The sequence below is a fragment of the Erpetoichthys calabaricus genome, chromosome 4, assembly GCF_900747795.2.
Source record: "Erpetoichthys calabaricus chromosome 4, fErpCal1.3, whole genome shotgun sequence".
Taxonomy (NCBI): domain Eukaryota; kingdom Metazoa; phylum Chordata; class Cladistia; order Polypteriformes; family Polypteridae; genus Erpetoichthys; species Erpetoichthys calabaricus.
This window is the reverse complement of record NC_041397.2, coordinates 155,265,412-155,282,647: the sequence shown is the minus strand read 5'-3', so window position 1 is coordinate 155,282,647 and position 17,236 is coordinate 155,265,412. Positions and strand designations below refer to the sequence as shown.

The following is a 17,236-nucleotide window of genomic DNA, read 5'->3' as shown; positions in this document are numbered from 1 at the left end:
GCCTCTGACATGTAAACTTCTCAAGTAAAAGTAAAGAAAGTATCCTTCAAAAAATTACTCAAGTAAAAGTTCAGTTGAGCTACTTTAGATACAAATAACCTAAAATAGTAAATACAGTGGAACCTCGGTTTGCGAGCATAATTCGTTCCAGAAACGTGCTCGTAGTCCAAAGCACTCGTATATCAAAGTGAATTTCCCCATAAGAAATAATGGAAACTCAGATGATTTGTTCCACAACCCAAAACTATTCATATAAAAATGATTAATACAAAATATAAAGTAAAAATAAATAAAACAAATTAACCTGCACTTTACCTTTGAAAAGAATCATGGCTGGTGTGAGTGAGTTTCTAAAATCTTGTGGGATTCCACCCAACGTTCCGACACGCGGAAGAGCGTCCCAAAGCAATCGCAGTCTCCCAGCGCTGTAGCAGTTCACCGTAAAAGCGAATCCGAAAAGATCGTGGACATGCTATAAGCGCCTGTCGTCGATGGGTGATACAAGGAACAAGGAACATTATAAATGTGCAGGGCCCTGCCTGACTGCTGTGTCTGTGTATAAATAACCGCGCTGTTGCTGTTTCAAGCTGAATAAAGCTGGTGTTGCTAAAGTACTGAGACTCAGCTTCGTGTTTTAGGGTGCAAGACGGGAACTCGCACGTCACAGCACACACGCGCGCACGAGCACACACACACATGAGCGCGCACATGCACACACACATACACACACATGAGCGAGCACACACACATGCACGCGCGCACACAGTCACAAAGCTAATGCTGTAGTAAACAGCATACGCTCGTACAGATGTTGACTATATGAGTGAGGCATGCCGACTCAGACGGAGAATAGGAGACGATTGCCCACAATCCCACAGTGAGAGAGAGAAAAGAACCATCAGCTCAGTTGTGATCGCATGACGCTCAGCAGACAAAGCGTATACATACTACTCGTACTGCAAGACCTCGCTCGTTTATCAAGTCAAAATTTATTAAAAATTTTTGCTCGTCTTGCAAAACACTCGTAAACCAAGTTACTCGCAAACCGAGGTTCCACTGTACCCTCAAATATATATGCTTTGGAAAGCACAAGCAGAATATACAGTGGGGCAAAAAAGTATTTAGTCAGCCACCAATTGTGCAAGTTCTCCCACTTAAAAAGATGAGAGAGGCCTGTAATTTTCATCATAGGTATACCTCAACTATGAGAGACAAAATGAGAAAAAAAAAAAATCCAGAAAATCACATTGTCTGATTTTTGAAGAATTTATTTGCAAATTATGGTGGAAAAAAAGTATTTGGTCAATAACAAAACGTCATCTCAATACTTTGTTATATACCCTTTGTTGGCAATGACAGAGGTCAAACGTTTTCTGTAAGTCTTCACAAGGTTTTCACACACTGTTGCTGGTATTTTGGCCCATTCCTCCATGCAGATCTCCTCTAGAGCAGTGATGTTTTGGGGCTGTTGCTGGGCAACACGGACTTTCAACCCCCTCCAAAGATTTTCTATGGGGTTGAGATCTGGAGACTGGCTAGGCCACTCCAGCACCTTGAAATGCTTCTTACGAAGCCACTCCTTCATTACCCGGGCGGTGTGTTTGGGATCATTGTCATGCTGAAAGACCCAGCCACGTTTCATCTTCAATGCCCTTGCTGATGGAAGGAGGTTTTCACTCAAAATCTGACGATACATGGCCCCATTCATTCTTTCCTATACACGGATCAGTCGTCCTGGTCCCTTTACAGAAAAACAGCCCCAAAGCATGATGTTTCCACCCCCATGCTTTACAGTAGGTATGGTGCTCTTTGGATGCAACTCAGCATTCTTTCTCCTCCAAACACGACGAGTAGAGTTTTTACCAAAAAGTTCTATTTTGGTTTCATCTGACCATATGACATTCTCCCAATCCTCTTCTGGATCATCCAAATGCTCTCTAGCAAACTTCAGACGGGCCTGCACATGTACTGGCTTAAGCAGGGGGACATGTCTGGCACTGCAGGATTTGAGTCCCTGGTGGCATTGTTTTTTACTGATGGTAGGTAGCCTTTGTTACTTTGGTCCCAGCTCTCTGCAGGTCATTCACTAGGTCCCCCCGTGTGGTTCTGGGATTTTTGCTCACCATTCTTGTGATCATTTTGACCCCACGGAGTGAGATCTTCCGTGGAGCCCCAGATCGAGGGAGATTATCAGTAGTCTTGTATGTCTTCCATTTTTTAATAATTGCTCCCACAGTTGATTTCTTGACACCAAGCTGCTTACCTATTGCAGATTCAGTCTTCCCAGCCTGGTGCAGGTCTACAATTTTGTTTCTGGTGTCCTTTGACAGCTCTTTGGTCTTGGCCATAGTGGAGTTTGGAGTGTGACTGTTTGAGGTTGTGGACAGGTGTCTTTTATATTGATAACGAGTTCAAACAGGTGCCATTAATACAGGTAACAAGTGGAGGACAGGGGAGCCTCTTACAGAAAAAGTTACAGGTCTGTGAGAGCCAGAAATCTTGCTTGTTTGTAGGTGACCAAGTACTTATTTTCCACCATAATTTGCAAATTCTTTAAAAATCAGACAATGTGATTTTCTGGATTTTTTTTTCTCGTTTTGTGTCTCATAGTTGAGGTATACCTATTATGAAAATTACAGGCCTCTCATCTTTTTAAGTTGGAGAACTTGCACAATTGGTGGCTGACTAAATACTTTTTTGCCCCACTGTACATAGTAATACAATTGGTTTTATTAATCAAAAGTCTTTAATGGCATATATACACATACACACGATTACAAATAGAAACAGTTTACAGTATATGGCAGTTCAGTTTCATACTGTAATTATTATGTATACTCCTAGCAAATGCATGGTAAGCATATAATCAGAATCATCCTCAAAAATGAGTTAACAATATAGTCCATAGTTATTAACACTAGAATCCCTTAAGCCTATGAAAAAGTTGTAATGCCAAGTTGTAATGAGGTTCTTTCGCACCTCTTCATCACCGTCTTTGTTTTTCAAATGTGTCAATCAGCAACTGCAGCAGGCAGCCTGCTCCCTCATCCCCCAACGAGGCTGCTAAAGTCAAGTCAGATGCTGAAATCTCATTATCTGGGAGTTAGGTGTCTAGAATTGTATAGTGTAAATAATATATCATTATTATGCATTTCATGTGTGTTCCATGTCTACAATGATCAGGGTAAATGTTGGATGGCAGGAAATGCGAGGCAAGAAATGTTGAACACATAACTAATACAGAACCTTTTTCCATGTTATAGTAATAATGACATGAAGTGTATAATGTGTGAAGACCTTAGTCCAAATATCAAATAAACATTTCCACAAAAGGTATAACAAACAAGTGCACTTTTAATCAAGAATATAGCCAAAGAAAAAAAAAATCATTCAATTTACATGTTTCTGTCAATGAGTAAAAACCCAAGGCCAAATATCAATCAACAGAAAATCAACATATCTGCTTGGCTGGTGCAGAGATAAAAAACTGCTGTCATCATGATATTGCTGACTTGAGTCCAAGCGCTCTCTATTTTGAGTAGTGAGATGCTATTATTATTACTGTAATATAATAAAAACATAAATTTGATTTGAGTCTGTAACACTCGGTGTAAATTTTGGCTACTTGTAGAAGTTGACTTTTTTATTATTTAAGTTCAGTTTTATTCTGTCAGTGACGTTAACGTGGTACAACGAACTTGCCTGTCCTTCTCTGAGTTGATGGTGTTTATCTCCATTCTTTTCACAAGAGCAACAATAACCACAGTTGGTGCTGTGGTTGATGCCTGCTCAGAACTATTTGTTGTACTGGCAATCAAAGATATGATGCCCCGTGACCGCTATCAGACTATCATGCGGCATTTGTGCTTTGACAACAAAGACACCCATGCACAACATGTGAAAAACGATTGATTTGCTGCAATCTCAGATAACTGGAAATGTTTTGTCAAGATCTGTGTTTTGAGTTACAACCCAGGGCAACAACAAAGTTTTCATGCATGGATTGTGTGTGCATGCGTGAGAGGCATATACAGATTTGATCTCATTCAGGTGATTACTGAAATATAAAATAAACACTTTTGCAAAGGTATAATAAAATAAGTGTGCTTTTATTCAAGAATAAAACTGAATAACAAAAAATTCGAGTGACCAGACATTCAAGACATGATTCACCATCGTTTGTATGTCTGCTTATATCCCTTCAGCAATATCTTTTTCAAGTAGCAAAAATGTACACCGGGTGTTACAGACTCAAATCAAATGTATTTTTTATTATAGTAATAATAATAATAGCAGCTCACTACTCAAATAGAGGAACACCCGGACTCGAACCCACAGCCTTTTGGTTATAATAAAGAAGTTCTTACCTCTGAACCATCCAAGAAGACATGTCAACTTTCTGTCAGTTGACATTTGAGCTTGGTTTTTACCTCGACAGCAACATATAAACTAAATGATTTTTTTTTTCTTTGGTTATACGTTATTACTGAATAAAATCGCATGTGTGTATCTGACACTTGGACTTCGCACATTATACACTTCACGGTGTCATTACTATAGCATGGAAAACGTTTCTCTTTTAGTTATGTTTTCATCATTTCTTGCCTCGCATTTCCTGTCATCCTACATTTACAAGAATCGTTGTAGACACGGAACACACGTGAACTGTATTTATTCCAAATAACAATATATTATTTACCCTATACAATTCCAGGCACCTCACACCTAGATAAAGAGACTTGAGCTGAATCGGTGGAGGGTGAGTGAGCAACCTGCATGTACTGATTGACATATTTACAAAACAAAGATGCTGATGAAGTGGTACAAAGGAATTTAAGGTGGCCTGCCATTACGACTTTTGTTCGTAGGCTTCAGGGATTCTAGTGTTAATCATAAACGGATTTGACACAGCAAAGACTTCCAAGGAAACAAAAGAAAATCTTAATTTTGCTAGTAAAATTTTATAATAGGAGACACAAGAAATTAAAGTGGTATTTACATGCAAAAAGCAAAAGGCTTGTTAATATGAGGCAAGTAGAATCAGCACACCACCCGCATTTAGAAGTAAATTTTAAAAACTCAAATTCATGTGGTTGTGCTGCACTTCCTCAAATACATGAAAGTATTAAATAAAGAAAACAAGCATCTAGGCATTTGAGCAGAAAGTCTCTCAAGCAGAAAAGGTTATTAATTATTGCTGATCTAAACTACAGTACTTAGTATGTACTGGTCTGGTATTTTTTTGTCAATTGTTACTTGAAATATGTACTTAAACAAATACAACACTGAGTGTTGGCTGCCAGGTATTTGTGGCATCAAAATAATCACTTTCAATAGAGCACAGCTGCTGTATGTGTTAAGTGTGCCTCACTTACGCACCAAAGGAGAGTATGATTTTTAAAATGATGCCTCCTGTTATTGTAACTTATCTTTTCAGATAGCTGGGCACTACTGTAATTAGATCACAACAATATTTGACTACAGTGGTGGATTTACAGGTTATGGTGGTCAATGTGCAGACCTTTTTGGAAACCCTTTTAAATTGATTTTAGCAGTCTAGGTAAGGCCACTGTAGCCTAGCAGTGTTATGTTCCATTTTGAATGACATTTTCAGTTCACATTACTGTATTTCTTTCTTTCTTCAGCTTCATGTTTTCCTACTTGTATGTAGGGTCGATATGCTTGATCAGCATTCTCCAAACAGCTCGGTCCTATGCCTCTTTGCCAGTGAAACCGTTTTTCTTCATTTCCTCTTTTATTTTATCTATCCACGTCTCCTTTGGTCTCCATCTCTTTCTCATCCACTGTACTTTCATTCCCATCACCCTTTTGCCGTGGTATTTATCGTCTCTCCTCATCACATGCCCATACCACTTTAACCTACTTTCCTGTACTTTCCTAAATATCTCTGCAACTTGTGTTGTACCTGTCATATACTGCCCTTCTTTGTAACTCCATACATCCATCTCAACATTCTCATTTCTGCCACATCCAACTTCTTCTCCTGTGCTCTCTTTACCGCCTATGTCTTAGCTCCACACATCATTGCTGGTCTTGCCACTACCTTAAAAACCTTACCTTTAACCTTCACCTTAAATCTTCAATCACACAATGCTCCTTATATCTTCTTCCAATTATTCCATCCACGCTGCACTTTATGTGGTTATATCTGAATTTAGTTTTCCATCTCAGGTTACCACAAATCCTAGATATTTAAATGTATTTACTCTTTTCAGTAGCTCTCCCTGCAGGCTAAGTTCTTAATCCTGATCATCATTAAACATCATATATTCTGTCTTCTTCCTATTTGTCTTCATCTCACTGTCTTCCAAAGTCCTCCATTCTTCCAGCTCCCTCTCTACTTCCTTTTTTTGGGTACTACACAACACAATGCCCTCCATAAAAAGCATGCACATGTGGGACTGGTCTTTTATCAAATCACTCAAAACATCCATAACCTGATGAAAGAGATAAGGACTTAAAGAGGATCCCTGGTGCAGACCTACTCTAACTGGTATCTTGTCTATTTTCCCAACACTACCTTTAACCTGAGTCCTCACTCCCTCATACATATCCTTTTCTGGTATTCCTTTCTCTCTCATACACCTCCAGATCCCTTGATGTGACACCATATTATAAGCCTTTTCCAAATCAATAAACAGAAGACAGCAGCAGTTGTTCCTCTCCCAGGCATCAAACCAAACTACTTCTCCACTATGGTGGTCTCTTCCTTGAGTCTCCTCTCTATTATAACTCTTTCCCAAATTTTCATCGAGTGTGATATCAACTTTAACCCTCTATAGTTTCCACAGTCCTGTATATCACCCTTCCCTTTATAAATGGATACAGTTCCTCCACTCCTCTGGTAGTCTCTCCTGTTCATAGATCTTCTGCATTAGATACCCCCAACAACATCTACTTCCTCGTCTTCTAAATTGTTCCACATTTCTGCTAGTATTTCATCTGGTCCTGTTACCTTTCAATTTTTCATTCTTTTCATTGCCTCTTTTACTTCCTCCCTCTTTATTCTTGGTACTGACCCTTATTTTGGAACTCCATCCTTAAAATACTACACTTGATTTCCTGAATTCAACAGCTTTTCAAAGTACCTCTTTCATGTATTCTGGACCATATCATACTCAATTTAGGGACCACACCTTGCTTGTTTTCCATTGCTTTATCTGACTAAAATCACTTCCAGCCTTATTATCAGTCTTTTGCTATTCAAAAAATAATTTTCTGTCCCTCTTTTGTGTCCAATTTTTCATACACCTCCTCCAAAACTTCTGCATTGGCTCTTGCCACTGGCTTCTGTTTTCTTGTTTTCTTTCTCCTATACATTTCTCTATCTTAATCCTTCCTCATTTGTACCATTTCTTCCTTGACTCCTTCTTAGCCTTTACCACATCCCACACTTTACTCTTCTGCCATGTCTGTTTGTCCCCCGGTAGGCTGCTTCCTGTCATCCTTCCCAACACCTCTTCATCTTGCTCTTAATACAGCTTTGGTATTCTTCTTTCACCACTCCTCCACGCTCTCAAATGACTGCAACATCATTTAAAACATTATCAGTAAACCTGTTCTTAAGTCCTTCCTCTTTTAATCTCCACCTGAAAAAAGAAACATAATTTGACAGTTAAATTACGGCAGCTCAGTGGCCAATCATTCAACCTTTTAAAAAAAAAGATCTGAAGCACAGACATATATGCATTTTGTATCAATAAAATTATTGCAGTAAACGTTTAAAATTCTATCATCATTGTCACAAGATTAACCTCCTTAGCATTGCATTTTATTCCAAAAAAACATGTAAAAAGCGTATTTTTTTTTTGCCATGAAAAATTACATTTTTATTAAATCCCAATAATAATACAAATAATAATAGTAATGATTAATAGAAATAATAATAAAATGAACAATAATAACAAAAACAATAATAACAGTAATAATAATCCTACTAGTGATGCCAAAACAGTGTATATTCTCAAAATAAGTCCTTTGTGTGGTAAATCTTAAAGCACAGTGAAAGCCACAATCCAACATCACAGTCGGGACAATAATAGTGTGTTTCTTTTTGGATTTTCTTTCCAGATTTATCAGTTTTTGAATGGCACACTGCACAAGCACGGGTTATGTCTACCAATAAGATTCTCTTGATTGATCCACAATGTGTTGGGTTAACCGCATCTCTTTATCGGTGGTGTGAATGGTGGATGTGCAGCAATGATTTGTTATACAAGCTGGCTGTGTTTGCATGAGATACAGTTTTGCCAGCAACAAATGCATTCCAAATGCACTCTTCCACGAGGTGATGAAATATCTTTTTGTAGTATTTCTTTTGTTGCCTCTGCATAATGGGATAGAAAGTCAATTCATGATCCGCATTACCTACGGCCCCCATCGTGCTATTGTAGTTGACCATAGCACAAGGCTTCATAACCTGCTTGTTGCCTGCACAGTGACTGTAGCTACATTATGTACTGTACTAAGAAGACAAACTTTTTATTTTTTGTCTTCCAATTTCAGCGCAAGCACTTTAACCTTTTGCCAAGCTACTAGCGCACCTCACTGTAGTTTAGCTTGGCCAAAGTCTTCAGGCATGCCACACCGGTTGGGACACATTGTTCCATATGTGTCAATCTTTCTTTGCAGCAAGATGTCAAATAGCTCTGGTGAAGTATAAAAATTCTCCATGGTTACACAATAACCTTGATCCAGCAGAGCATCGATGAAAGCCGACACCGATGATGTAGCAATGCCATACTGATCATATTTCAGATCAAACATTGTTACTTTCCCAGTGTACGGAACCAAATTCCATATTTGTCAAGTTTTAGATTCACAAAGCTCGTAAAACTTTATGCCAAATATTGGTCTTTTTGACGAAATATACTGTATCCATGACAGTCTGCCCTTATAAGCCATGAGAATTTCATCGATGCTGGCATCACGGTCTGAAATGTAAATGCTCTGATATTTTACTACAGTAGCCTGGTATATCTCCCAAATTTTCTTCTGTTTCGGTTTTGGATGGATATTCTCATCAAAGTCTTCGTTGTTGGTAAAGTGCAGATATTTCATAATTAGTGAAAACCTGCACTCAGACAAAATTTCTCCAAAGAACAGCAGCACTGACAGCACTTTTACAGCCTGAGTAATTCTCAGTTCTAATGCTTAAGCAAGATGCATCTGTACAGTTGCCTGAGTGATACTCGCTACTAATTCTTTTAGCACTGTTTTCGTAGCCCAAGTAACGTTTGGGTCTAATGCTAAGGAAGTTAAACTGTTTAAATTAGAGACCATGGCTTAGTAGCCTTTAAATGTAACTAAATATAAAACGTGAATAAATATTGTAAAACATTTTTTTTTTTTATCAGCCCATTCATTAAAATATAGAAGTGTTTAATCTTAGAGTTTTGCATTTTTAATAGAAAAAATAAATGAGCTGGATCAGAATTTCTAGAGAAAAACTAGCACTACCTATTGTAATACAAAAATTGTCCGTAAAATATTTTTACATGAAATAATTAATTTATACTGGTCAATAAAACATGGCTAAAATTTAAAATATATATGCAGTTATCTTTTCAAAAACATTTATATTAATTGTGTAACAGTTTTTAGTATTTAAATACGCAATTAATTTTATGTATTGTTAAGGGATTTTTTTGGCCATTTTGTTACATTTCTAATATCAGAGATGTCATTATTTTTGATTTGATATACTTTATAATCAATAAGAGGAAATTGTCTTTTTGTGTGACTTTTGGAGGGCAGAGCAGGTCAGCCATTATACAGCGCCCCTATAGCAATTTTCTTGTTAATGGCCTTGTTTAAGGGCCCAACACACTAGGATCCCTTCTAGCAATAGCGGGATTTGAACCAGCAGCTTTCCAGATTACCAGCTCAGATCCTTAGCCTCAGGGCCATCACTCCTCCTTAACTATAAAAATGAATTCAATCAGCTTTCCCACAAACTATAGAAATCTTTCTTTGGGAAAGTTATGGAAAGGAGTAAATGTAGATTCTTATTTCTATACTGAGATATTTTAGAACATTACAAAGTTGTAAATAATTCAGTGAAAGCAGTCATTCATTTTCATTAAGCACAGGGTCCTGCTGTGTAAATGTTAATCAGTGTAACAAATTGGAATCCGGTACATAACAGATTTGGCCCAGTGGCTCAAGAGAAATTTTGGAAAAATTACAATTTCTTGAAATCTTACTTCTAAGTGGAACATTGTTAATCTGTGGTTGTTTCAAGCGACATATAAGTAGTGTTGTTCAGCACTATTTCACCAAAGCTTTATTCACAATGAATATGCCCTATTTACCAGTTAATGTTGTTCACCAAATATATTCTTGGATATTTGGTCTGCAATGAAAACATTTTTTCGGCAGCTCATCATGATGCTGTGCAGCTTCAGCATGAAGTCACAGAGCTATAATAGCCATGTACAGAACTTTTATGCATGTATACTGTAAGCATATTCAATGTCACATTTTAAGTCACTCCCCAAATATATAACACTGATCTCTTTGCTCTCTTACTTACCGTCACTCCTCATTGCTTACTTCATATGTCAGTCGAATGCATGCATAATTACCTATGTGCCACAGCTAAGAGTCAAAACAAGTATCATGGGAACCTTCTCCCTTCCTGAGTCAGGAAACACATTAGACCATGTGAAATAATAATAATTTAAAAATATATATATTTCTGTTTAAAAATGTTTCTGTCTTCTTGATGGAAGAAAAAAGTGGGAGACATCTGCACGGAGAGATTGTAAATAAAAAAAGATGTTCCAGCTGAACTCAGATCTGCAGTTTCAAACATTGGAACAAGCCAGTCTCACACCACTGCTTAGTGGCATAGCCAGTGTGGGCCCCGAAGATAGGAACTCTGTGAATGCAATGATATATATGTACTTATTGTTGGCTTTGTATCCATTTTTGTATTTTGTTTGTGGTTATCATTCCATCTACATCTTTTCTTGTTTGAGGCATGGTGGCGCAGTGATTAACACTGCTGGCTCACAGTTCAGGTCACTTTTTTGCCCAGAACAATTGGTCTGGCATAGTTGGCAAACACCTTCCTTTTCCCTCAGGGACACTTAAAAGACTACTGAACCATTATAATCGACTCAAAGCTAATTCTCCCTCCTTCCCCATTGACTTTAATGCAATTCGCAGAGTTGGTTTGGTTCCTGAACATTTCAATGATTTTGCAGAACTCAGTAGGTTTTTGCACATCACTACTTGTAAGAATACTGATTGTAGTTCCTTGTAAGTTAAGAGTTTCACATCAAAATTATTTATATTCGACAAGATAAACATTAAAGTACTGCTGTTGAAAAATAAGAATCTTCATTCATTTTATATACAGTTGAAGCCATAAATTTACATACTCCTTGACTAAAAAATGTCAAATTCAAAACTCCCACCTTCAAACACATCTCATATTGCAAAACAATTCATGTGTTAAGTCAATTAGTGCATCTAAATAATATCATAGGAGTTTTTCTACAAAATAATAAACAGATTTATTTCATCTTTTAATCACTATGCCAGATTTTCAGTGTCAAAAGTTTATATACACCAAGTTAGTATTTGGAGTAGTATTAGAAAACACTTAGACCAACCTACCACACATTTCTCACAGTATTTTCTCGTACTTTTGGCCCATTCGTCCTGAAAGAACTGGTGTAATTGAGACATAATTGAGACATGTTTGCCGGCCTCATTGCTGAGACATTTTTCTTCAGACCAATCCGCAGATATTCCATGGGATTCAGGTCAGGGCTTTGTGTTGGCCACTCCAATAGTATCACATTGTTGGCTTTAAGCCTGTTCATTACCACTTTGGAAGTAAGCGTGGGATCATTGCCCTGTTAGAAGACCCATTTGTGACCAAGATTTAGCTTTCTGGCAGATGCCTTGAGTTGTACCTTCAGAATTTCCAGATAATACTCCTTCATGATGCCACCTATGTTATGAAGTGCACTAGCCTTTTCCCAGCAAAGCACCCACATAACATAATTCTGCCTCCACTGTGCTTCATAATGTTCTTTGGATTTAAGGCATCACCCTTTGGTCTCCATACATAATGCTGATCATTATGGCCAGACAGTTCAGGTTTTGTTTCATGTGATGTTTTGGTCTTGCTGAGCAACTGCAAAAATTTTTATATTGATATAGAAGTAATGCTTCCTTCCTTGGTCGGCAAACTTTCAGGTCATGGTGTTGAAGTGATCTCCCAATGGTGAATGATGATGCTTGTTCCTAATGCCTTCAGCTCCTTCACCTCTTCCTTAGTTGTTATTTTGAGGTTCTGTTGAACCTTTTGAAACAAACCTTGTTCCTCTCTAGAAATCAATTTGTGTGTCCTTCCTGAACGACATAACATCTGTATGGTCCCAAGCTTTTTATATTGTACAATTTATTTTATAATTGCTTGTGTCACCTTAAACCTTTTGGAGATGACTCCTGAGGAGGAACCCAACTTGCAAGGATTCAGAATTTTCCTTGTAAGGTTGGTTTTGACTCAGTTGTTTTGATTTCCCATTGTCTTAAGCAGAAAAACGCACTGATTCTATAGGACTCTGTATACAGCTTAGAGGTGTGCCAGGTAAACGCTGATGATGACAACTGACAACACAGAAGCTGCTAAAAGCAATTACATCGGTTCACAGAGTATCCCATGCTGTTTAAAAAAAAAATAGTCAATTTGGTTTATGTAAAGTTTTGATCCACTATCTTTTAATTATTTTGGAGAAAAACATGTATGGAAAATAAGTAGATACACTAAATGACTCAACACATGAATTGCTTGGTAACATGATATGTGTGAAATTGGGAAATTTTTGTTTTGAAAAGTTTTAGCCAAATATTTTGCCGTGGAAAGGTTTTTTTGGACAAATTTCCTGAAACATTAAATCCCCTTTAATCAAATGCACAAATTTCTTTTTCAGTAGATTGCAGTTATATTTTACACCTCTGTCACTACTCCTGTTTCTCTATTCAGACACTTGCCAACATTTAGAGACATACAGTACAGTTTACAGTTGTCTCTGAAACTCAAAGACTGCAACCAGGTATGACTGTATTGTAGCTTCTTTCTTTCACCCTTGATTGACCTACCTGTCAGTGGCACAAATAGAACAAAACATCCATCCATCCATCATCCAACCCGCTGTATCCTAACTACAGGGTCACGGGGGTCTGCTGGAGCCAATCCCAGTCAACACAGGGCGCAAGGAAGGAAACAAACCCCGGGCAGGGCGCCAGCCCACAGCAGGGCACATACATACACACCAAACACACACTAGGGACAATTTAGAATCGCCAATGCACCTAACCTGCATGTCTTTGGACTGTGGGCGGAAACCGGAGTACATGGAGGAAACCCACGCAGACACGGGGAGAACATGCATACACCACACAGGGAGGACCCAGGAAGCGAACCCGGGTCTCCTAACTGCGCCACCGTGCCGCCCTTAGAATAAAACATGCAAGCAGGAAAATAGACTTAATAAGTTTTAATCTATTAACATTATAGTTAGTGCTATAAACCAGAAGTCAAATACAGATGTGGCTTTTAATATCATTCAGCCTAGATCATCAAGCTCTTTCTGGTAACTTCTCTCTGTAGTCAGGTTGTTACCTCGTCTCTAGTCAGCTCTGTTTGTGTTTGTCTCCAGCTCAACATCTGATTTTAGGCGTAGGTAGATTTTATTATCCAAGAGGGAAATTTGTTTGTAACAAATCTATTGAAACTTTATATTGGCTTGTTAATTGAGGATTATAAAATGACTGCCCCTTCTTCCAGACTTTCTTTTTGACTGGAAGAGCTCATGTGTCTAAAGTCTTCAGGAGCTCATATAACTAAAACTTCATCCCCTGTTCAGCCACAAATTTCAAGACCTGAATCAATATTTAATAGAGTCTTCTAAAGGCTCTGAGGTTGGGGGTTAGGTAAACATCAAAGCATAGCCTTTCTGATCAGCAAAGTAAAACATGCTTCCTGAAACACTACCTGTTACAATGTAGACTATATGCTTACCAGTTACAAAACTGTTTTTGTTTTAACTAATACAAAGTAAAACATATTCTTAAAAGACATAATAAACACACAGTTACAACATTAGATATTACAAATGCACAACACCAAAGCAAACATTAACAAACAACATTTACAAAACACAAGTACTTTTTTGAGGTTCTTAACTTGATTTCTCCTTTGCACCTTTTTACCTGTAAATATTTTTTAATCCCCATTACTCTAAGGTGTATGTAAACATATGGCTATATGTACATATCAAAAGAAAACTAAGGAATGAGACTGGAGGCAACAAACGAGTGTTGTCAATTTGGCATTTAATAGCTTCTTGATCCTTTTGGGTAGCAGTTAGTACAGCACCTCTGCACAAGATGTGTACACACACAAACAATCCTGTCAATCAATTCACTATTGATTCCTTCCTTTTTTTCCACCTTCTGTTTTTCATGCAGAACAACACATTGTGTACATCCCAGTCAAATGCAAACAGCACAACATTGGAGAAGTTTCTTTGTACTGCTTATATTGTTTAACTTTCCCGGAAATGTTTTTTCATCAGTAAAGAAATTTAGAATTTTAAGAACCTTGTGTTACACTTCCTCTTGTGGAAGGAATTGCACAAAATATATAGTGGTAAAGTTTCAGGTTTTGGTTTGAGCTCACAAAAAGAACAAAAGCTTACTTTCAGTCTTGCTAAATAAATCATAGGACAAAAAGTACCACTAATGCAAGCTTAATCTACTGTAAATTACAAAGCTGTAGTCCTTTCCAAAATCATCTATTTAATAGATTTTGAAATGTGTTACATTGATAAATTAATTAAATGTAGTTGTCCTGATAGCTGTTTTTTCTTCTTCTTCTTTACTACATAAATAGCTGCTCCACAGATAAATCCCAAAGAGGATTCAAATCAGGATTCTGGAAGAAATTTCATTGCCTCTGTCCCAAGAAATGCATCAGAAACTACTGATGGAACCAAAATCTATGGTGCAGTACCAGGGCTTAATTCAGGAATTAATCCAGGACTTCCTGCTCCTAGCCTTCATGTGTCCTTACAATCACAGATAAGTGTTCATGGTAAGATATGGCTTTTGGGTAAGGAAGTCAATGCTATATTAATTTTAAGCATCTGTCTCGAATATAAAATAGATGAAGGTTTTGATAAAGACAGTCATCATGGCAATTTCTACTTTATAAATGTGGCTACATGAATGTGTTTTAGCTATGCACTGAATAAATGAAAAGGTTTGTCTTTTCAGCTTTTGTGTTTGGTTTGTTAAATGAAAAAGGTAATAAGAGGTCTTGAGTCACCTGTTTGTAATAAACATAAAAGAAGCTAAACAATGTAGAGCTCAACTTTCACCATTGCCTGCACACTGCCAATATAACTACCATCTTACTTCAGATCTTTAATTTTTGGTCTTTTCATTAGCTATTCTAATTTCCGTCTTTAAGATTTATTCTGATGGTTTCACTCTTGCTGCATCTAAACGGTTCCATCTTTTGCCTTTACGCCTGGTGCATCTACGTTGTTCTTATGTATGAGTGAACTTTTCTGGCTTCTGTTCTCTTTCTCCGATGTAGAACCCTCATCCAGTGTCAGATTGGGGTGAGCGTGAATGTGGCTGAGAGAGTAAAACTAAAAAAAAAAAAAAAAAAAAAAGCTAACCTTTACAAGTACCATAAATTTACACTGGCTGTTACAGACTCAAATTAAGTGTATATTTTTATTCTATAATAGTAACAATAAGAGCAGCTCACTACTCAAAACAGTAATTCTAGGAGGTGCCCGGAATCAAACCCACTACCTCTTGATTATGAGGCAGCACTTCTTACCGCTATACCACCCAAGCAGTCATTTTTCTTTTTCTTTGCTTATATTCTGAATTAAAGCGTGCTTGTTTTGTTATATGTGTACCTTTTGTGAAACTGTTTATTTGATATTTGGACTTCAGTCTTCAAACATAATACACTTCCATCCATCTTCTTCCGCTTATCCGAGGTCGGGTCGCGGGGGCAGCAGCTTGAGCAGAGATACCCAGACTTCCCTCTCTCCAGCCACTTCTTCTAGCTCTTCCGGGAGAATCCCGAGGCGTTCCCAGGCCAGCCGGGAGACATAGTCCCTCCAGCGTGTTCTGGGTCTTCCCCGGGGCCTCCTCCCGGTTGGACATTCCTGGAAAACCTCACCAGGGAGGCGTCCAGGAGGCATCCTAATCAGATGCCCGAGCCACCTCATCTGACGACTCCTCGATGCGGAGGAGCAGCGGTTCTACTCTGAGCCCCTCCCGGATGACTGAGCTTCTCACCCTGTCTTTAAGGGAGAGCCCAGACACCCTGCAGAGGAAACTCATTTCAGCCGCTTGTATTCACGATCTCGTTCTTTCGGTCACTACCCACAGCTCATGACCATAGATGCGGGTAGGAACATAGATCGACTGGTAAATTGAGAACTTTGCCTTACGGCTCAGCTCCTTTTTCACCACGACAGACCGATGCAGAGCCCGCATCACTGCGGACGCCGCACCGATCCGCCTGTCAATCTCACGCTCCATTCTTCCCTCACTCATTAACAAGACCCCGAGATATTGAACTCCTCCACTTGAGGCAGGATCTCGCTCCCAACCCTGAGAGGGCACTCCACCCTTTTCCAGCTGAGGACCATGGTCTCGGATTTGGAGGTGCTGATTCCCATCCCAGCCGCTTCACACTCAGCTGCGAACCGATCCAGAGAGAGCTGAAGATCACGGCCTGATGAAGCAAACAGGACAACATCATCTGCAAAAAGCAGTGACCCAATCCTGAGTCCACCAAGCCGGACCCCCTCAAAACCCTGGCTGTGCCTAGAAATTCTATCCATAAAAGTTATGAACAGAATCGGTGACAAAGGGCAGCCCTGGCGGAGTCCAACTCTCACTGGAAACGGGTTCGACTTACTGCCGGCAATGCGGACCAAGCTCTGACACTGGTTGTACAGGGACCGAACAGCCCTTATCAGGGGGTCCGGTACCCCATACTCCCGGAGCACCCCCCACAGGATTCCCCGAGGGACACGGTCGAACGCCTTTTCCAAGTCCACAAAACACATGTAGACTGGTTGGGCGAACTCCCATGCACCCTCCAGGACTCTGCTAAGGGTGTAGAGCTGGTCCACTGTTCCGCGACCAGGACGAAAACCAC

At 38.8% G+C, this 17,236-nt stretch overlaps 1 protein-coding gene across 2 annotated transcripts in view; it reads left to right on the top strand.

The window, feature by feature from the left end:
- LOC114650326 (SR-related and CTD-associated factor 4-like) overlaps window positions 1-17,236 on the top strand; it is a 381,518-nt gene that overhangs the window by 347,890 nt on the left and 16,392 nt on the right. Inside the window, exon 19 of one of the 2 annotated variants that reach the window (XM_051925743.1) lies at window positions 14,936-15,136. The exons of the other annotated variant lie outside the window; for it this stretch is intronic. Within the exon in view, the coding sequence (XP_051781703.1) occupies window positions 14,936-15,136 (201 nt within the window). The remainder of the gene's footprint in view (window positions 1-14,935; window positions 15,137-17,236) is intronic. 2 annotated transcript variants of the gene reach the window in all.